This window comes from Stegastes partitus, unplaced genomic scaffold, assembly GCF_000690725.1.
Source record: "Stegastes partitus isolate 25-593 unplaced genomic scaffold, Stegastes_partitus-1.0.2 Scaffold644, whole genome shotgun sequence".
Lineage (NCBI taxonomy): Eukaryota > Metazoa > Chordata > Actinopteri > Pomacentridae > Stegastes > Stegastes partitus.
Window position 1 is genome coordinate 366,477 of NW_007578375.1, and position 22,316 is coordinate 388,792.

A 22,316-nucleotide genomic window follows, 5' to 3' on the forward strand; every position below is an offset into this window, starting at 1 on the left:
GTCACTGGCTCCAAAAATCCAAGATGTCAACCAGGAAGTAGCAAAACCCTGGCTTCATGTTCTCAGTGCAGAAACCAACGGGTGACGTCACGGTAGCTACGTCCATCTTTTATACAGTCGATGGTAAGAGCAGACCACTGACCATATGGTAAAGTGCATCCATTACAGAAACATAATACAAACTTTTAACAGACGCTGCACTGCCCCTAATGGAAAACAAACAGATCTTCATCATGTAGAGTCACCGGAGATCTCTCTTTACAAACCATGTTGGCGGCCCGTCTCCTGTGCTGTGAGGTGACATGTTGACGTACGTTTAGATGACGTATGCTGTGAATTGCCACTACATAGTAAACAAAAATGATCATTGAAGTAATTAAAGCCAATGGGTCAATTTACCCAACATTCTATGCTCCAGCTTATTACTGGCAAAGTAGAGGTGTGAGTGCAGAATTGACAGAGACATCAGTGAGTGAGTCAGTGGCAGTACGTCATCAGAGCTGAGCTGCTGATGTGTCAGTGATGGCTCACTTCACTGATCAGTGCCTTTGTTTAGATCTTCTGTCACATGAGTGTTAGTAGCTGAGTTTTAGTATATTTGAATGCAGCATTTTCTATCAATAATCAATGAAATCATAATAACAAATCAGTATCACTCCTGTGCTGATTCTGATCCACAGACAGAACATGGCTTCAGAGGACCGTGTTGCTCAAAGCACTCTGATAAGAGACTTCTGTTCTATTTGATCCTCGTGCAGCGTTGTGTCCTGGCAAATTTGATATTTCCAGATAGCTCTTGAACACACCATCAGAGAATTCGGTCGACTCCTCCCATGGCCCCCCGCTCCTGACTGAGGGTATTTAAAGCACCTGTGGCATCATGGCTGCCTTTGGTCTCTGCTTGAGTGGCACATGGGCTCCTCGTGACTCTGAGGTCGGTGTTGTAATCAGGATTGTTGGAAGGGTTTTGACTGTTTCAAAGTGTATTCATTCACATGCACAGGATGATGACATGCGTTCACTTGACAGTCTCCTGTTTGCCTCATATCGGTGTGTGTTTGGCGGAGGTTTGTGATGCCAAGTGTGCCTGTCTTGGCGTAATGTGGAGGCTGCTAAGTCCCCTCAAGTCTGCATAACAAAGACAATTACACCAAGGTGTGGCATATTTTGTGCAGCAGTTTACAAGAATGTGACAGTTAAAGCTAGTTTGTTATTACGTGTTATAACCATGTTATAAGCCTGTTATTAACCTGTAATGTGTGTTGTTGTGTTGCAGGGCTTAATCAGCTGCTGTTTTGCCTTGAGCTTACCACTGGTTGGTGGTTTGTTTCCCTCCTTGGACACTTAAATAACTGGCCACCTCCCCCCTGCTGGCTTTCATCCACTTCCCTCTTCCTGGGCTACTTTTATTGTTCTGATTTGGTTTATTATTTGTAAAAGGGTAACTTATTTGTATTTGTTTTAGGTTACTTTTTCTGCAGGCCCTCCAGAAATCCAGCTGCAGCTGTGGGTCAGGTGATTGTCCTCTAATTACAAGGTTGGCAGTTCGATCCCCCGCTCCTCCACAGTCCAAGTGTCCTTGGACAAGACACTGAACTTGAAGTTGCTCCCAATGGCAGGCAGCACCTTACATGGCAGCTCTGTCACCACTGGTGTACGAAAGTGTTATATATTTACCATTTACCGATTTTCCAATAAATGTGCTTTCTTTTGATTTGAACCACGTCTGTCTCCTCTCAGCTAACGAACTTGTGTGACCTGTGTATGACTGGTGGTAGTTTAAATTTAACAGTGTAGTTCCTGGGTGAGTCCCCAGGTGGCGATGTGGGGTTTATTTGATACTGGTACAGCTCCACCCAGCTCCCTTATCCTTCTCTCCTAACTTGCCACACTGGCTTGATTCAACACATGCACTATCCAGATGTCATTAAGCACTAAAGTAGACGTTATCACGGTTCCCTTTCACTCGCTAAACCCCCACATTGCACCGCCCACCTTGGCTATTTGCTACAGGGTTAAACAGTACGAGGCTCCATGTAGTGGCTCAACAAGGTACTACGGTTAATCTACAATGCATGAAGTGTGTATTATCAAGGAACATGATATCAAGTATCGGTAGATATTTATTATTCAGTGACTCAGATCTGGGACTTGAAGTTTTTAACAGTGCTTGATTCCTCTGTCCTTTTTTGAAATTGGACAAGGGCTGCTGGACAACAAATTGCCTGTTTCATTATATTGCTTAATCAATCTAATAAAACGTAATTTCTAACATTTCAGCTGTAGGTAAGTCTTTGCCTGTTAAGATTCTAAATGTATCCTCAGCCATTAGGTCCACATCAGGTTAATCGTGTCTTGTTGTCAGTGGATGAAGCGGATAACGAACAGTTCTTACCTTTGTTGCTCACTGATGAAGTGGTGGACACTTGCTTTACTACAGAAGTCGAGCCCACCGCTGGTACCACTGTGGTCCCGGTTGGGTCTCCACTGACAGGATTCCCTGGTAGGCTGCTGGGTGTCCCAGAGACTTGACTGGGTGTGGAAGCTGCAGTTGTCGGTGCTGTGGTGGCCCCGGGGCTCGTCCTGGAGCTGGGGGTTCTGCCAGTTGCTGCAGGTGGTGTCATGGCCGTGGACAACACATTGGTATGAGCAGTAGGAGTCATGGTCTCCACAGAAGGAGGCCTTGCAGAAGCGGTCATTGGTGTTGATGGGATGTTTTTGGTAGTTGTTGCTTGTGGCTGACTAACATCTGTTTTGAGCACAGTAGAGGCTGTGGCCGTGGCTTCAGTTTTCACAACAGATATCTGTGAAGGTTCTTGTGTAGGGATGCTTTTCTTTCCATCAGTTGTTGGTGCTGCAGTTGTGACAGTTGTGGCAGGATTAGTCTTACTTTCAGGAGTCACCACAGTTGTAGTTGCAGTTACCACAGACAGGTCAGCAGCGGCAGGGTTGGGAGCTTTCTCCGTCGCAGCAGCATCACCGTCTGAGCAAACAGTGTGAAGGAGGCAGCCTAAAGAAAAAAGACACGAACCGTTACTGTCAGCACACAGACAAAAACAAACAGACCAATTCATGGCAAACGCTGCGGTTGATCTACTAAAATCTGTGAGAAGCAATTTCTTTAGTGGCCACTTGAGGACAGTGCAAACATATTATCAGAGAACAGCTACCAACAACCACAGCAACGTAGACGTTCAGCGTGAGTTTGTCAACTTTGTTCACCAGGTAGTTTTCCCCCAGTCTCTGCCTGCTACTTATTGCTGGACATACTCTGGCTTTAGTCAAGTTTTGTGTGTGCGTGCATGTGTGTGTGTGTGTGTGTGTGTGTGTGTGTGTGTTAAAACTGCATCCAAACATTCAGCATAAAGACACTAAAACTGCACATTTGGTGAGTTTGTCCCTACAAGCAGCCCCTTTCACATACTCCAAAGTTATTCGACCCGTTCTTACTATTAAATTACTGATACCAAAGCCAGGAGCACCGTGGCGTCTGACCTCTGCTCCTGGACTTCCTGCTGGTCGGACAGATGTAAGCGTCGGCCGCAGCGCTCCATCTTGTCCCGTTTCTCTATTAATAGTGACCAGGACAGGATGCTGCACACAATAAACTTGGAGGCACCACGCCCGTCACCGTGGCCTGTTCTGAGTGCCACTGTGAACAATCCTCACTGGACTCCACGGCCACAAAACAATGGTGTTATCCACCCACAGCCAGTGGGTTTTCAGCATACATGTGTCATGACACCAAAGAACATACAAACTATGTAATGCCTCCTCAGAAGATCACTGTGAATATGTGTGTCTGTCCTAATTTCAAAGCATCCGTTGCTTTCTTTGATTGCAGTAGAGCATGAAAATAGACGTGAATCTCAGCATCTATCACATTGATCACCTGGTGTTTACTGTTTCATCACTAATTTGATGGATTTGATATTTGCATGAGTGTTTCATACATGCAGCGAGTTCTGAGATAGAGCTCTTGTTTCAATCTGGTCTCACCTCTTTCACAGATGTGGTGTAATCTCTGAGATGACAAGATTCAAAGCACCAGTATTCACCCCAGCTCATGGAAAGAAGTGTCATGAAATCTGCTGATGTGGAGCTGAACTCTCCATGAGAGATACTTAAATATTTGACTCTGAGACAGTTTGGGCAGTAATAATCTACCTGATGGAGGATGACCTCAAAGTATTTTGTATTTCACAGTGAACTGAGGGAAACACATCAGCTCCTGTCAAATCCTTCATTTACATGTCATGTTTGTCAGTCTGGCATTTTTTGGTTATTTTTGCTGATAGATGTGATGTCCTGTTGACTTTTAAAGGACTATTTTATGTTTTCTTACTGTCAGTAAATCTCATTAGTTCAAAGGAGGACTAAGGCCACCATGAAGAATTTATTTGAATTCGAGCTTCTTTTTTTTTTCACAATATTCACACTAAAGTCAGAATTCTGACATTTTTTCTGACTTTTTTTCCTCCTCAAATTAACAAAAGTCAGAATACTGAGAAAAAGCTCAGGACTCTAAACTCACAGACTTTAAACGGACAGAATTCTTAGTTTTACGTCATATTTTAGATTATTATTATTATCATTATTATTATCATTATTATTATTGTTATTATTATTATTATATTTATTTATTTTATTTTATTTTATTTTATTTTATTTTATTTTATTTTATTTTTTAATGGGCAAAATTCTAAGAAAAAATGTTTGAAAAACTAAACTCAATTCTTATTTATTTTATTTGATTTTATTTTTACAATGGCCCTAATCCTGTACAGAAGAGACATAAGTTAACAAGGTGTTCTTCCTTCTCTCAATACTTCCAGACCTCTTTACCCTCTCTGTAGCTAGAAACCCACTTTTCCCTACTGGGGATATAAATATTTGAAAACAACCCATATATACAATTAATTTAGTGAGTTATATATAGATGGTTTAATTTTAATGAATAAAGAAATAATGAATTTGATAGGGATTATCTTTCACAGCAAAAAAATAATCCATATTTGAATCCTGTTGAATATTTAGAGTATGTGTGTGAGTGGGATTAAGTCCAAATAAATGACAGTGTGTGTGTTCATGCTAATGTATATTCATAGTTGGGGTTGATAGGGTCACAGAGGAAAATGGTGAACCTGGTTTTGTCTCTCTAATGTGATTTTAGGCAACTAATAGAATAGAATAGAATAGAATAGAATAGAATAGAATAGAATAGAATAGAATAGAATAGAATAGAATAGAAAAATACTTTATTTATGCCAGGTCTGGAAAATTAATAAAATTATTGAAATCTAGTCTAGTCACAAGTTCTCTTGTTAGCAACTATACAAGGTGTAATTTCACAACTACTCTTCTTTAGCTGGTTTAAAATAATCCCTAAAAAGCTGAAGGCAACAAAAGTTCATGCAGCTGAACCAAATGTTCAGCAGCTATGATGGACAGCTAGCGAACCGACCAAAAGCAGCAGATAAGGCCTGTGTCGGGTTCAGGTGGAGGCTGGTGGAGCTCAGCCCATCCTGCCTACAGCTTCAACACACACACATCACTTATCAGCCGCCGGCCTGCTGCCTCAACACGGTTACTGAGAGGCAGCGTGTCACAGTTCTCCAGCCAGAGGAGCTTCTGTGACTGAGCAGAGTGCAAATATGCTGTTTGATAGCAGAGACAGTCCACCTGCTGCCTCCTCCAGCTCACCACAAACACTCATGATCAGTCTGTTCACCTGCGGCAGTGTCCATCCAACAAGTACCGTGGCTGTCCTGGTTTCTTATGGCCAGTAATGCTACACATATCAGTAACAGCTGTTCTTATGGCTAGATTTCCCCTCAGCATGACAGCACATAAGGGCAATACAGCTGATGGACTTTGGTGCATTTTTTAAAACAGAAAATAATTAGTTTTTTCCCAGTAGTTATCTTTTTTTCTTTTGTTTTAAGTGTTAGGCTCACAATGGCAAATTACATTTATTTCTGTTTTTTAAACAAAGTTTTCTGTATCATTTAGAAGACTGTATTTTTTTTTCCTGCTTTCTTAAATTATATGCAAAATGTAGTTAAAACAATAACTTTCTCAAGGTTTAGCTCTTCTCTCCACTGAATGTTTCAGTCCACAACAGAGAAAGACGACTTTTAGTTTTTCCATTCCTCCTGGCGGGCTTTGCAGATTTATTTGTATAGAACTGGTTTATATTGAACATTTTTACCTGGACAAACCCAACAAACGTGCATTAGAATCAGTCGTGGTGATCTGTCTTAGAGAATACGACTGGTGAACAATCGTGAGCATCTTGTGAAAAGTGTCTAAACATAGTAACGCAGATAAAAAACCAGTTTCTCTGCAAAACATGTTCTAAAAATGTCCATAAAATGAAGTCGTTTATTTGAATTAGGATATTTCAGTTTTTTCTTGACTTTTTTAACACTTTCCCGTGTGAAGCCGGCAGTGTTTCCCCATCGCTTCAGAGATGTTTTCAGAATCAGTTTCTCGGGTTCTCTGTCCACTCGTTGCCTCACACACTCTCCCCCCAGGTGTGCCGTCTGGTTTTGGTGTGACCCCCGACCCCGGCTGTCACTGATGTATCTGTTTCTTAGCAGGGCACAGCACCGCTGATCCGCTCTTATCAGCACCAAGGCTGTTTTTACCTCACCCACACATTCCTCTCTACACAGCCTCCTGAAAAACACACTTAGACGCACACACACACACACACACACACACACACACACCAACCATCTGTAGTCTGTCAAATCAACTTACAGTACACCCTGTTTTTCTGCTTCGTTTCCTTCTTCAGAGGATTATTTTTGTAAAAGCTGCTCTTACTGGTATTTTTATATTAACAATGGACAATGGACAATGTGAAAGATGTCATTCACAGTGATACAACCCAGAAATCACCACCAAACTCCCCTCTGCTGGACAAACTGTTGTCAGCATGTTGTTGTGGTTCCACAGGCCATGACTTTGGTTCAGTTTCACACACACACACACACACACACACATGAACCTCCATTCCAGCAACAGTAAGCAGCTGTTCTCAGGAAAATAAATACATTTATATATAAATCCACTGTGTAGGATCAGCATCAGACAGCAGCGAGCAACTAGCTGGTGAACACACTCAAGTATTTAGAAGTTAAAAAGTTCAACATTACCCTCAGAGTGAAGCACAGCAAAAAGACAGAATCTTAAACTGGGTGAGCAAACAGGCAACCGTTAACTAACTGTAACCATATTCTGAGGGGATGATGGTCAGGCTGCTTTAATCCATAAGAGCTATACACAGGTTTTTGTATGTCTTACAATAGTCTCTGGTTCATCCTTTCACACGTCCACTGGTGACAGGCTGGTGTGAATGTTCAAAAACAGAGCAGCAGGAGTCTGATGTCCCGTTAAAATGTTTTAAAATTCAAACCTCACATCTGAACTTTGTACTTTTACAATAGCAGCATGTTTTCTGCACATGATTTCTTATTTTTGAGGAGAACATTGTCTACAGGGAAACTTCTAATTGCATTAAAGCCCCTTTCATGTTAAATTCTGCCAATAATAAGCAACAGAAACTAAAAGTCTGAAAATGAAAACACACAAGTGGTAGAACTAGTAACTATTACAGAAAGACATTTATCCGTTAAAGAAGCGCATGTTTCACTGCTTGTTGCTCTCAGATTTTAGTTCAGGATGTCAAAACGTGTCTTTATCTGTGCATATTTCCTGCTTTGTGAAAACCCTTTGGAGCTCTCTGACTCAGCCAGCTGACTGACTGAAGCTCTGAGCAGTGTGAGAACCGACCTGCTGTCCTTTCCCTGGCTCGTCTTTCTACCTCTTGGCTCATTTCAGCGACGGGAAACGGCGTAGTTTATTCAGACCTGTGTTTGACTTCTAATTTTGATCAACATCGTTATCTCTGGGATGGGAGGACGGTGGTGTTTCAGAACAACACGCAGGCGGCTAAAGCGCCACAGATCACCCGTCAGTCATCCAGTGTCGGTGGGACTGGGGTCTGTTGTGCAAACATTAGCGTATAAAGATGTTAGTATTTCAGATTCAGCCTTACATCAGGAGGTGCAGGTCAGTGGCACTTGGACACAAGCATGTAACCTGTGAAAACAAACCCTTCTGACCTGAAAGCAACACAATTATCACGTCTTCCTCTGTTTGTTCCAAAGCATTCCAAAGTCTCAAACATGTTAGCAGTGGAAGAGAACCGACAGTGTTGTGTAAAAACTCACACAGACTGTCTTTAGGTTCAAGTATTGTGGTTCTACATCTATCCACATCTGCTCATCAGTTAGTGGACGGCCCTTTCACACCTGTCTTTATAACACTTGAAGGGACAACTTCTGGCATTTCAAGTGCTACTAATAAATGTTTGTGTGTTGACTGTGTATCAGATGAAAGTGTGACTGAGGAACTGTTGAGGTGGCGTTTCCAGAAAGAGTCCTTCCCACTGTCCACCAGCTACTTCACTGTGTTCTAGCTCACTGGCCCATTTTTTGAAAAACTAAAAACCCCAAAAACTGTAATGTAGCCAACAGCAATAAACAAAAAATGTTTTGGTCCTGTTTGAATTGTGCCATGAATCATACACAAGATGCATATCGATCTAAACAAAAGCCACAGGTTGTTGCTTCTCCATGAAGCATCTAAAGAGTCAGGTGTTGCTTTCAGGAGCTGGTGGAGACCAAAAACAGAGCTCAAAGAAACGTGAATATTGAACTCTGCTAAATGCTGCTGAATGTGGAGATCGGTGAGTGTTTGCTGAGACTTTAGCCACAGAAGCATTTTAAAGTAATAATAGCTCAAAGCTGCAAAAACACAATCATGTGTTTCTAACTGAGGGTAAAGAAGAAGAAACACGTTCTTCCTGTGATTCCTGTAAATAATATCGTGACAACCAACTGTATAATGTTCCCTTAATGACTCCTCTCTACTGGTTGTTCAGTAATCAATACATCTAACAGGAAATAAACTAAAAAACGCATTATTTTGAACAAATTCAGTAAATAACATTTGTATTGACTGACTGCTGTGGTTCATAGTATTAGCATCAAATAAATTGTAAATTTTGATCCATACACAGTCACTGTGAGGTAGTCAACAGTCGATGTATTATTTGATTCATCACTTTGTGGCAGCAGCGGTCGACAGGATTAACACTGAGAGGACCATTTGCAGCACAAGTGTAACATATCCTCACATTTGTCTGTCCTTAGAGGCCGACGAGGCTTTGAAGCTGCTCCTATAGTGACTCTGTGGAGCGTGACGGTGTTTAGCCCATATTCAGCGACACTAAGCGGAGGATGGAGGAGGTCAGAGGGCGCCTCGCTCTCTCTGCTCCCACTGTGGGAGTCCCGCTCAGTCTGAGAACCAGCGTCTGCACACAGTGAAGGAGACGGCTGCGTGGTCACAGGGTGGAGGCTGCCTCAATTGTCCTCCCTTCCTGTGGCTGCCATGTTGTAAATACAAGCCCAGAGGAGCAGGGCCCCACACAGACTGAAGCATGGAGAGGCCAGGAGAGAAGGTTTACTGCTCTGTCTGAGCAGGTACTGCTGATGTTAGCAGGGAGGCTCATTGGCTCCCATTCAGCCACAGCCGCACTAATGAAGCCTCAGAGCCACAAGCTGTGTTTCCAAATAACTGTCAAGTGAATAAATGAAACCAACTTCTGAGATGTTGCAAAAATGTAAATGAAGTTTGTTTCTGTTGAGTGCTTTGTAGTGAGTAAACTAGAGGCCGTGAAGTGTCATCTCAGAACAAGCCACAAACAAAACCATCTGCCAACCAAAAAAAGAGAAGAAAAGAACGAACAAAACTTTGTCCATCTACAGAGAAAAATGGAGTGAAGCCTTCAGGAATGACTTTCAGCTGTTGCAATGATGCTTCCAGCTGATATCAGCCATGCTGTCTGGAGACCAAGACAACCGAAGAAGCAGCATTTAGCTCATCGGTCGTCAGAACTTATCCAGAAAAGCCGTTTCCATCTCTACTGATGCACAAAAACTGCCCCAATAGCACTTAAAAGCTTTTTTTTTGCAAAATTTAAGAAGTTTTTCCAGTTTCGCTGTTTTAGTTTCAACTTTTTCCAATGAGATAGTTCAAAACACATCGAGTGTTCCCGTTCATCCTGGGATGTTTGATGGGGCTGAAGTCTGAAATACTGTTTGCTAAAGGACCAAAGGTGCTGAAAACTTGTCAACTATTACTCTTGATAGGAGTGATGAGGTTCTGAGGTTTCTACAAAACACAAACTTCTTTCCTGGAAATGTTTCACAGATTTCTAGGATTGTGTTTTGAAATGAGACGGGTCCACTGGCCACGCTGCACATCAGTCATTTAGCAGCAATTCAGTCAAATAAGGATTTGCTCTGAAAACACAAAGTTTTATGTAATATTGGAAGACGTGCTGCAGAAGTGAGTATGTCAGCACAGATGAGCAGTAAGACAACGTGTCATCAAACACTTTTAAAATCTTTGTTTATGCTATAGAGGCTGTCCGAGTCTGGTTTAATGTTCTGTCAACACTTCAATACAGACAAAAAGCGCCCTCTAGTGGCCTCGTAGATGACGACATGAGGCGGAGGTCAGGGTTGATGGATGGGTCAACACAGTATTTGATTTTAACACAGGAGGCCACGATTTATTTTCTGTTTCAAACTGGTAGTCTGTTTTTTCTTTAAACCATGACTGCTTCATAGTCTTAACTGTATATTTATTACTGTTACCATGACAATGAAGGGCCTGTCTTTTTAATAAAGTACTCACTTTAACACCCACCTATGACATATCTCTTGATGACTTTTAAAAATTTGGGTGGAAAAAATAAGACAAACTTGACAAAATCTTTTGGATTCCTTGTGTTAAAGTGTATTTGTAAAAACGTTCCTATTTCTCCACATGTATGATTAAACTCCACAGTGGATTCAGAGACAGGCGGACTGTGTATCCAGCCAGTTGTCCGTCCAGCCTGCCAGGCCCTCCGACTGCAGCCCCGGATTGGTGTGCGTCTGAGCGTGAACGTGCACTCTGCGCGCCAAACGGAGGAGAGTAAATAAATAAATGTAGCTGTCGCTCCAAAGCACCAGCGGGACAAAGCTGCCCTGTTAGCTTGGTGACAGGCCACACAAAGGCCCCTCCTGCCCCACGTGCGGCCATGCAAGGATGGGCCACTCCCTCGCTGCAGACCCCTGCTGGAGCCGGGGCCTTTCAGGGGTCCGGCTGCCCCCTCCCGCCCCATTCACAGAGGTATTTGAGCTCTCTGTGGGACTGCGGCGGGCTGCTGGGGGCGGCGGGTGAGGAAGGGACGGGAGGCGTCTTTGCTTTACATTGTGTGCAGCAGTGAAGGGAGGTGAGGAGCTGTGAATGTGAAAACACTCGGCGGGAATAAAAGAGACAAGTGAATGGGAGGAGAGAGGGGAGGTGGAGGGGTGAGAGGAGAGAAAGTGAAGAGGGGTCTGAGATGCCGTAAATCCAACGGCCACATGGGAATGACTGACCACACACACACACCGACACTTTATCTGCACACAACACACTCCCTGTCCTTAGAAACCAGACTGGTATGTGTGTTTATACAAGCTGTAGGGCACATCCATGGTAAAAGTTCAATGTTAGAGCTCCGTCGCCTCCCACCACACACACACACACACACACACACACACACAGTAATTATTGTTACCCAACACCTTCCCAAAGCTAAAACGTTCCTTCCATGTGATGGTCTGTGTTGTCTTCGTTTGAGTCCATCATTGGTTTCCGAACAAACATCGTCATAAACACACACCAGCTGTTTGCTCTCTAGAAGTCGTTCTAACTCACAAAATCAAGACAATCTTACAAATAAATAATTCAAACATGTGTGATTGTAAGATTCCAAAAAGGTATGATATATACCAATCAATAAACAGGTTTGTTAATCAGACAGAATTGGAAACGCCACGACAACAGCTCTGACAACCTCGAAACACCTCCACCGTATAGAGTTGAGTTTGGAATCTGTGCACTTCATAGGAGCCATTTTTAAGGTCAATAAGGTCGTTCATGTGAGTTGTTTACTTGGCAAGAGCTTCTAAAAACCGACGGGAGGGCAAAATTTTCTCAGTCACTGAGCCAGAAATCTTGACTTCAGCAGCATTTAAACCCACCAGACGTCCTGGTGTTATAAAACATACAGCTGGTCGACTCCATAGCACAGAGGAAAGAGAGAGAATAGGTTTATAGTAGGCTTCAGCTGGATGAACGAGTCCTATGAAAGAATCACGCACCACGGCACGCACACACACACACACACACACACACACAGCTAATGGTGCAATGTTTTTGCTGAAAGCTGAGGAGTGAAGGGAGTTCACACAAAGTGATGAGGCACATGAAAAGAGTGCTGAGGCAGTGAGGAGGAGAAGATGAAGAGAGGCGAGGAGCCGGGGGAGGAGGAGAAGGTCCGCGACGGTACCAGCCACAGGCCTGATTAATGGACACCTGGCTGTGCAGCATGGCATGCTGGGTAGAGGGAGGGAGTGTGGGGTTACAGCGGAGGTGAAGGCGAGCGGCTCTATCAGCACCATCGGACAGTGATGAAACGCTGGGCTTTACACAGAGCAGAGGTTCCTCCCTGAAGGAGACCTGTGTCCACATGCCGGCCATGCCTGGCCTTCACAACGAGACACACTCCATCTGGACAGCACACACACACACACACACACACACACACACACAGGTATATCACTACAAAGGTGGTTGATCAGCTGAAAAACAAATATTTTCTGATGAACTTTGTTTCTGTAGAACCTAATTTCTGCTCAAAGTTAAGTTTTACAGACTTTTTGTGTTTTGAAGTTTTAATCCAGTTCAACTACACATTCCACTTATTGCTAACCTTTCCCCTAAAAAAGGTTTTAGACGAACTGATTTCAGTTTCATTGAAAACTTTACAGGAAATATGTCATCCAAATTTTGTGTGTACTTGGAAAGCAGCACTCTTTGGTGCATTCAAGGAAAGCTTTTGTGAGGGCAATTCAAAGTTTTCTACTTTACCATAAATCCCACCTAAAGATTTGTCAGGATGTGTTTTGTTTGGCTGAAAGTCGCGACGTCAGTTTTTATTTTAAATGTCGTGTTTGCAAATCAGGAAAACTTGCGACTCTTATTTATACCAAAAAAAAAGAAGAATGGTTTACAGGAAACTCCTGAATCTAAAGTTCTCACAGTGGTCTTAAAGCTGCTACAGGATCTTCAAACTGCCGTGTGGCTCTCAGTGAAAGGGGGTCTGAGGCTGGACCAGCTCTGTGTAGAAAAGCCTGAGCAGGACAGGGAACTGGGGGCCGTCTCCTGCCGCCACACCCTCCTTGGGAACCGGGATGTTGATGAAGTTTTTTCCCTCCTATTGTTTCTCCTTTCTCCCCCATGTGCTGGCCTGAGCAGACAGCAGACGAGTGTGCCAGGCGGGCTGCTGCTGTCCGGACAGGACTGCCTGTTATCTTGTAGGAAATGGACAAGTCGTGAACCAGCAAACGCACAAGAAAGACGCTCTGGGTAGAGGTTAGGAAGTCCTGGAGGGGACTGATAAGTGATGATACCGACTCTTCCCAAACTTCAGGATCTGACTGAATTATTTAAGCAGTGACATCATGTTCAAGTAATCAGCTGCAGTTAGTAAGAACGCTGTTGTTGTTGAAGTGGTGAGTTCAAAACCAGCTGAAGCTCGTAAAGGTCGACTGAATACAAACATTTTCAGTTTGCACGTAACAATAATGGTTGACAAAGACATCACACAGCTGAAACCCTCCACACATAGTGCATGAAATGAACATAAAGGTAATATTTTCACCTTCTGCTTTCTTTCTCACAGCTTGAGCTTTGAACGGACCGAGTCAGTTACGTCATCTCTTTGATGGTAACAGCTGAAGAATAAGCTGAACCAGACCTGAATGTTTTATAAAGGTAGTGGATGGAAAGGGATATTAATCTGGATAATCTTTTTTTCAGAATGTCTTAAAGTTCTGCTAAAATCAGCTTCACTGTGGTACAGAAACCTGAGTGCAGACAACAGAACTTCCTGAACACTTACAGGATGGAAACAGAAAAAAACATGCTGAGCTACCAGTTTGCTGTAAAGACAAACATAGAATGAAGAAAATAACCAGAGAACAATGCAGCAACTCATGTCTCAGTATGTCTGGTAATGTAAAGGCAGCAGCTTAGTTAGCTTAGCTTAGCTTAGCATAAAGATTGGAAGCAGAGCTGAAAAAGCAGCCTCCACTGGCTGTGTCTAAATGTAACAAAAGCTCACCATGTAACATCTCACTGTTTCTCTTTCTGGACCCAAAATAAGAACTGAGATTTAAATTCTCTTGATCTATGCATTTATAATTTAGTTGTGACCAAATAGAGTCACGATGCTCCTTCAGCCGGTACTGGGAATATTTAATAGTTTGACATTTTTTTTATTTATTTGCATTTTCTTTCTTGCAACTAGTTAAACAAGAACATTCTAATGTCTCCCATCTCATTATAAAGCTACAGCCAGACGCTGTTTAGCTTAGCTTAGCATAAATGGATAAAATCCGTCTATCAGCACCTCCAATGCTGTAATATCTCATTTATTTGATCAAAAACGGTGCAAAGATTAAATTTATCTGGAAGTCATTGCTCCTAGCTAAGAAATAATCCCTCCAAAAACTACTGCCTGTTGTTTTTACAATTTAATTTTACCACAGAATTAAAAATATAAAAGATGTTACATGGTGAGCTTTTGTTACATTTAGACACAGCCAGTGGAGGCTGCTTTTTCAGCTCTGCTTCCAACCTTTATGCTAAGCTAAGCTAAGCTAAGCTAAGCTAACGAAGCTGCTGCCTTTACATTACCAGACATACTGAGACATGACAAATTAAATAAAAGCCAACATAAAGCGTCTTAATAACGCGTTATGATTGATTCTCCAACACTCTGGCAGGATGAACACTATTAAACAGACATTCTCATGTTTGGTGTTTCAATTATTTTCTTTTCTTTATTTTTCTTATATCTCACCAATGCATGAGCACCAGTTATTAACTGTGTGCTGTCAATCAGTCACTAGTGTCTTTCCCACAGATGCCACTTTAGTTCATGTTGAAGCACCAGCCACTTGATCAGTCTTTATGACTGAAGCTCCTGCCATCTGTGCCACAATCATCAACCTTCCTTCAGAGCCTCTTAGATCTTTTCCTTTTGCTACTTTCATCAACATTAAAATCAGCTGGACCTGCTCAGCATTTTCATAAATACATGGAGCATAACTGTCGCACACAGTTGATGAGTTTGTGTGTGGAAGCATCTGCATTTGTTGTGTTTCTCTTCTCAGTTATTCAACATTTTCCTTTAACATCTCACCTGTCTGTTTATGAGAGTAGTTTTGTTCTTTGCATCTCTCAGCAAGAACGTTAATGTCTATTTTCCAAAATGCAAAATGATTTCTTTAAAAGTTATTCAACAGCTAATGCATTTGCTACTTTAAAGACCGTGTGAACAGTCACCTTGTGCAGTCATGTGAATAAACTAAAGCTGCATCCAGACTTCTGGACTTCACTGCTGACTGTCTGTTTTCCACACGATCCGGAAAAATGAACAGAAATCCAGACCGCTTAAACAGAACTCAAGAAAGCACAACAAATTGCACTCCAGCCTGCACATGTCTGCGGCTCACCTGTGCTTGATAGCAGGGCGCTAAACAAACAGGCCCAGATGCTGGTTCACACGCACTAAAACATGCCGGGCTCTTTATTTTTAGAAAACACTGCTGACCGAGCTCAGACGCAGTTTTGAGGCTGTGTCACTCGTTTTTTGTTCACACGCCTCGAAAAATAAAAGCCTCCCCGTCTGCATCCACCTACTGCAGTGGTGAGAGAGCGGCAGGTGCATAATTAAAGAAAAACACTTTCCTCGCCTTTCAGACAGAGAGGGAGGTCAGGGGTGCACTTCATTATTCAGGCTCCTTCTGTCTCCGGACCAAGCTCTTGGTGTGTGTGTGTGTGTGTGTGTGTGTGTGTGTGTGTGTGTGTTTGGAGGGAGGGAGAGAGGGGGAGCATTGGGGAGTCCTCCACTGTGGGCTGATGGGAGGTGGAGGGGCAGATGTTTCAGCTCTGAGTCGTACTGTGCCATTAGGAACGATTAGGGCAGCGTTCTTCCAGTTTTTGTACAGAAACAGTTTAGAGAAAAGCAGCAGCAGCAGCACACAGAGAAAGTAAATAAGGAGGTATTCAGTGCAGGAATGGGATCTTTTTTTTTTCTGTAGACTTTAAGACACTACTAAAAAACAAGGTGTTCTACTTTGGCTCAGAGCTCTTCTTTCATTATCTGCATTCATGCACAATTTAAGCCGGAATTTCTTGATTTCCTCTTTGAAAGAAACAGATCTGGCCCCACTTGTAGGGTAATGAGGTGCACTCAGTGTTAGGAACACTTACATGTATTGCAGTCCAGCAATTCCCCAAATGATAAACATAAAGGAGCATCGTAAGATTTCTGACGATGACAACAATCTAGAAGATTTGTAAAAGTGTAATTTACACAGATTTTACATGGAGGGGTGTCAGGTGACAGTTTGTCTTTTATATGATATGTAGTTCACATCATTTACACATGAGATCAGCCCACAGGACAAAAAAAAAACTAGAAAGAAAGCTACACCAACACTGTAGGTTTATGTACTCACACAAAACATTGTGAAACCAGCAGTAGACGTGAAGGTCACTGAATAACCAGCACTTCACATCCAAGGCAATCAAGTTAGCAAGTTACATCTCTGTGGTAGAAACTGACATCAGGAGGGAACACGTAGAAAACTATTATTGATGAAATGAGCAAATCAAAATGCTAGACTTTGCATATCAAACATCATCTCATAAAACACAACACACCGGTGTCCACTCCAGATCTTAGGGAGATTCTGCTCACAGTCGCCTGTCCAGGGCTCTAAAAATCCTTTAAATCTTACAATCTAAAGACGCTCTTCAGCTAAATTGCACACAATTGTTACTCAGAGGGATCACAATCAGACAGCCTTAACCCCCGCTAAAATGGAATACATGATGAAACCACCCAAAAGTTTAGAAAGTAATTGAAATTATTTGAAATAGAAATAAAAGCATTACAAGTTTTGAGGTACTTTCTTGTACCAGCCTGTTTGAGCTGCACACATTATGTGTGCATGACACAAAATCAGTCATAATTGTGAGTATTTTCAAATTCTTGCAGTTGTTCAGTGCTTGAACAGCTCCTGACGCCTCCTCAACCGCTGCAGAATGAGCAGTGTTCATTAAGTGAATCTTAAAATGCAGAACTTTAACTTTTTTTTTTACGTTGGGATACAGAAAACTTGTTCCACCGCCGGCTACATGAGATGTGTGCGCACACCTGTTGCTGCACCACACTCTCTTTTCAAACAGACTACCACACATACCCTCTATTTTATTAGAGAATATTCCACCACCATCCCAAACCAGCGGACACATGCAGACTTTCTAGTCCCAGGTGCATGTATCTGAAATGAAAGCGTACTCACCGAGTGAAAGTAGCAGCCACGTGATCCTCAGAGTCGCTCTCATCCTGTTTCTGCTGGCTTCTTCTCCCAGATGGATTTATCCTTCATGCAGCGCCGCGCTCCAATCCTCCCTCACTTTGTATCAGGAGATGTTGCAGTGATGACAAACCCCAGGCTGTCACGCCTTTCTCCCTGAATTTGTATCTCAGAGTAAATGATCTCGCCCCACGTATTGTTATTTTTCCTTCTTCTTTTAAAACTGAAAGCCAAGAATGCTTTTGTTAGTCTGTGCTGCGTCTCTTTCTCTGTGCTGCCTCTGCAGAGTTGGGGATTTGGGGGAAGAGTGTTTCTGTGGTCTCCTTGGCTGCAGCGCTGTTCCTCAGTGTCTCTCTCTCTCTCCCTCTCTGTGCTGTATTGTGCTCAGTCAGTCCTCACTCTCCTGCAAAGTTGTTCAGCTGTTTGCAGACCAGGATCGCTGCCCTGCCTCCCTTATCATGAGAAAGCAGGGACAGACCCAACCCGGTCCAGCCCCACAGCTCTGGACTCACTGCTGCCCGGGACACTTTGAATAACAAAGGAAGCCGTGAGACAATGTGTTCCCCTGCTTTTGATTCATTCCTAAAATGGTCCATGACTCAAGGACGCGGGGTGAAGTCACATCAGCGCTGATGTGGTTTGATCAGGGGAAAAGCCTGCTTACATTCACAAAGTCAGCGTGTGTTCACTTCACGTCCTTCTACTGTTCAGCACTTTGCTGAAATACAGGCTGAGGTGCAGCTTGAGCTGTTGGACAGACCAGTAACCTAAATGTTAGATCTAGAACTGTTCCAATGGCATTTTGTTAGGTAGCAGCTACAGATTTGCCCCCATTGTTGCAGCCACTTCACCAGCTCAGTTTAAACTCACCTTTTATTTCTCTAAAAGTTAACTGACTCGTTGAAAAACCCACAAACATTTACTGTTGCTGCTCTGAAGGCATTTCCAGAAGTCACACCATCTGGATGAAAAAGTCCTCTGTCCACTGAACGTTAGGAGTTTTTAAAAATAAATGAAAGCATGTCCATGTTGCGTTCTTTACATGCTGGAGGACAAATCATGATGGATGTAAGCAGTCAACGTTGAGCATTTCCACCCAAAACTGCGGCGTACTGACGACAGTCTCTAAAACACAGCTTCAGATTTCCAGGGTTTTATGCGTAACAAACCGAAGGAACCAATCCTGTCAACCTGCAGGGTGACAGCTTTCTATATTTTGTATGGGGTGTAGAGCAGTTTTACAGTGTTCAAGCAGAGTCGTGGCTGAGCTGGTGTGCTCAAGCTGCAGTGAGGGGGAAGGTGAAAGAGGCAGAGACTCCATAGAGCTGCATGTTCTAAAGCAGGGATGTCCAATCCTGGTCCTTGAGGGCCACAGTCCTGCATGTTTAGATGTTTCCTTCTTCCAACACACCTGATTTAAATGATCAGCTCATCATCAAGCTCTGCAGAAGCCTGATAACGATCCTGACCATGTGAATCACGTGTGTTGGAAGAAGGAAACATCTAAAACATGCAGGACTGTGACCCTCCAGGACCGGGATTGGACACCCCTGCTTTAAAGGAAGCAACAACGCAGAGTTACATCTAAGTAAGACAGGATTGCATTGTTTTTATGGAAAAAACTAAAGTTGTACACAAACATGAGATTTAGGTGTTAAATGAGGTTTTTTAGTTATCGTGCAAAATCCAACAAAAGTCAACAGAGAATTCAATAGTGTTCATTCTCAGCCAGTCCACTGTTCATGGAACGCATCGTCAGAGCAGACTCCAGTGAATTAGGAAGTGACATAAGACGTATATTCAAGGCTGTACACGTCATGCGTTTGTATGCATGCAAAGGTCCAACCACAACTCAAGTGATGGAAATCTTGTGACTTACCAAAGTCTGCCAGAGTCCAAAATTTGTGTCCCGCTGGCAGCTATGCAAAAAGGACTGTAGTGCATATACAGTATAATATTTGTTTTATTTTGATTTCTTTTTTTTTTTTAGATAAAAAACAATTTGAAATGAAATGGCCACTCTGAATGTGCAGTAGGGACTAGAGTCCAACCGACACTGGATTTTAAATAAAATAAGATAAAACTTCATAAATCCTGAAGGAAACTCATGGTGCTGATATCAATTTTAGGGACCAATTATGATCTCAATTTTCTGACTAATATTGTCTACATATATATAAACATGTTGTGTGTCTGAGTTATATTGAAAAATAAAAATGAGGAGGCCATTGTTTCGTTATTTTTCAAGCAATTTTTGTCACAAACTAGTTTGCAACCTCAGCTTCAAACACACTGTGACTCCACACCATGACTGGTCTGCTGTTGCTCTGCTACATGTGCTGCAGACAGTTTTAAGAGCATTTTAAACAACAGTTGGAGTCACTCTGCTGAACAAACTATGTGATGACAGTATTTCTGCTTTTTCTATATTATGTTCTGTAAAAAGCAATATATCTGTGATGGGCTAGAATAACATCAGCCAATATATCCGTTAGGCTCTACGAGAGACTCTAATAACTGGGGTTTTGCTGCAGTAGAGGTTTGGCAAGTGGTTTGGTTGTGTGAAAGGGCACAGATTTATTTCCCATTGCTGTAGCAGTCCCTGTACCAGCTGCTGCTCAAAGTCCTTCATGGATCCTGTGAGTGTCTCAGGAGGAGGCAGTGTGCTGTAACTGGACTGACTTGATGGACCGTCTTCCAAAACGTTCTTCCACTGTCACAGTCAGTGAGAACATTGTGGTGAATGTTACCTGACTGAGCATGAAATGGTGATTTCATTGATTGAATTTCCCTTCTGGGATAAATAAAGTATTTTTCATTTCATTCATTTCATTTCATTGCGTCGGTGCAGCAGGTTGGAATTACTCTATGTTCTGAGATTAAATTCCTTTTACACGGGTTCATTTAGGGATGTAGAACTGAGACTTGAGCAAAGATGGTCTAAGAGACTCAAGACCTTCAGTGGGCTCACATTCAGAATCAGACTCTATCACCTGACCATTCACATCAGGCACACATAAAGACAACAGTTCTGTTTTTCCATGATGAGGATGGTTTTCAATATTCCAGTTCCTAAGATCATCATTTCTGCACTCATGATAGAAACATTAACTAACACATCCCACTTGTGTCTTTTTTTTATGTGCTGCTAGTGATGAATATTTATTGGTTTCTTTTTAGCCTACAATGACAGATTCATTGGCCCAGCAGGAGTTGTGTTTGATTTCTGGATTAAAGTCAGGCAGTTGGCCGGATTGTTACCCTGCAGGAACCACTGAGTTGACTCAGTCGCTTGTCGCCACGACGACGGATATTCAGAAACTTCCCAGGAATGGCTTTCAGGTCACTTCTACTATGCCTCCATTCATTTGACGCCAATTCTCTCTTGACTGACAGTGCACAACTGGGTCTAATCCAGATCCTTCTCTGAATGCAAAAAGCAACAACTTTGAACAAGTCCACGTTTTTTGAGGAGACTTTGTAATCTAAATGCCATTGTGCTTTTGGGAGCTCCGGCGGCTGTTGATGGGAAGTCTACGGGAAAAACATAGACAGGAGAGATAAGATCAGGGGTGTGGAGCTTTGGTGGGTGTTTCCTGCCACTGGAACAGTTCGGAGTCATTAATAAAAAAGCTTTGGAGACTGAGCTTCAAAGAAACAATCACCATGTCAGGAGTCACGCTAGGCCTGCAGATCTGGAGAAGTTACACTCAGTGATCCCAGGATTAGAGTGTAATTGTGTGCTTACATGTGCATGGGGATCATTCATGGTGGTGCTGTGGGTGTGGAGGTCTGCCCCAGTGTTACCATTAGCCGGTGTTCATTCAGTGGGATCTGCCTGATTATAGGTGCATGTGTATTTAGGCCCCGTGTAGCTAATGGGTCAGTGTGGGATTACTCAGGCTCAGTTAACTCATAGGGTTGTGAGTCTTTTCGGCATTCCAGTGGCTAATGTTACAATGACTAGTGACAGACCTGCATTTTGAATGAAACAGATAAGATCAACATTTTTAAAGGTAAATCAAATAAGTATGGGTATGTGGAAGTAATTGCTTCAAGTGACAAACGAGCCCCAAACTCGATGAGGGCTGTGATGTTCTTGTCTGAGAGTAACCACGAATAACTAACACTGATGCTTCATGAATAATAGCTGTTTGAGACTGCAGCGGTAATGCATATACAATTTTAAAACGCCCCAAAGCATATGAATACTGATGAGGATGCTGATTACCATGGTAACAGTCAGGGCTTCAACCTAACCTAGCAATTATAATAAATTATTAAATTAATAAATTAGCAATTTCCCTGAGGTCTTGCACCGAAGGGATCAATAAAGTTTTATTCTAATTCTACGCTAACCTATTTTAATTAAAGTAATCCAGTGAAATGTTCCCTGTAAGTTTTATTTTAACACTGGATATGCAGCGGTTTTGTACGATGAAGCTGGTGGAGCTCTTTACTCCATAGCAGTCATGTTGTCAGAATGGTATTGAAGTTCAGAATCAGAGTAACAAGAGGACTGAACTGACTGACTTCATACCTCTGATGATTTGTTTGGACAATCAGTGGTTTTTAGAGCTAACATGTGTAAATGCCTCCTAACACATATACGTGTAGGCAAATATACTGTATCTGGTTCAGCTCAAACTCAAAACGTGAACAAGATTAACTTCTCAGGATTATAAAGAATATTCTGGTAATGACCGAAAGAACGCGATCGCGGATACAAGCGGCTGAAATGAGTTTCCTCTG

General features: G+C 42.5%; 1 protein-coding gene across 1 annotated transcript in view; it reads right to left on the reverse strand.

Moving 5' to 3' along the window:
* Window positions 1-18,023, reverse strand: part of podxl (podocalyxin-like) — a 22,713-nt gene extending 4,690 nt beyond the window's left edge. Inside the window, exons 1-2 of the mRNA XM_008289904.1 lie at window positions 17,550-18,023; window positions 2,396-3,010 (exon numbers count right to left, since the gene is read on the reverse strand). Coding sequence (XP_008288126.1) covers window positions 2,396-3,010; window positions 17,550-17,592 — 658 coding nt within the window. The 5' untranslated portion in view covers window positions 17,593-18,023. The remainder of the gene's footprint in view (window positions 1-2,395; window positions 3,011-17,549) is intronic.
* Between the last annotated feature and the right edge of the window lie 4,293 nt (window positions 18,024-22,316).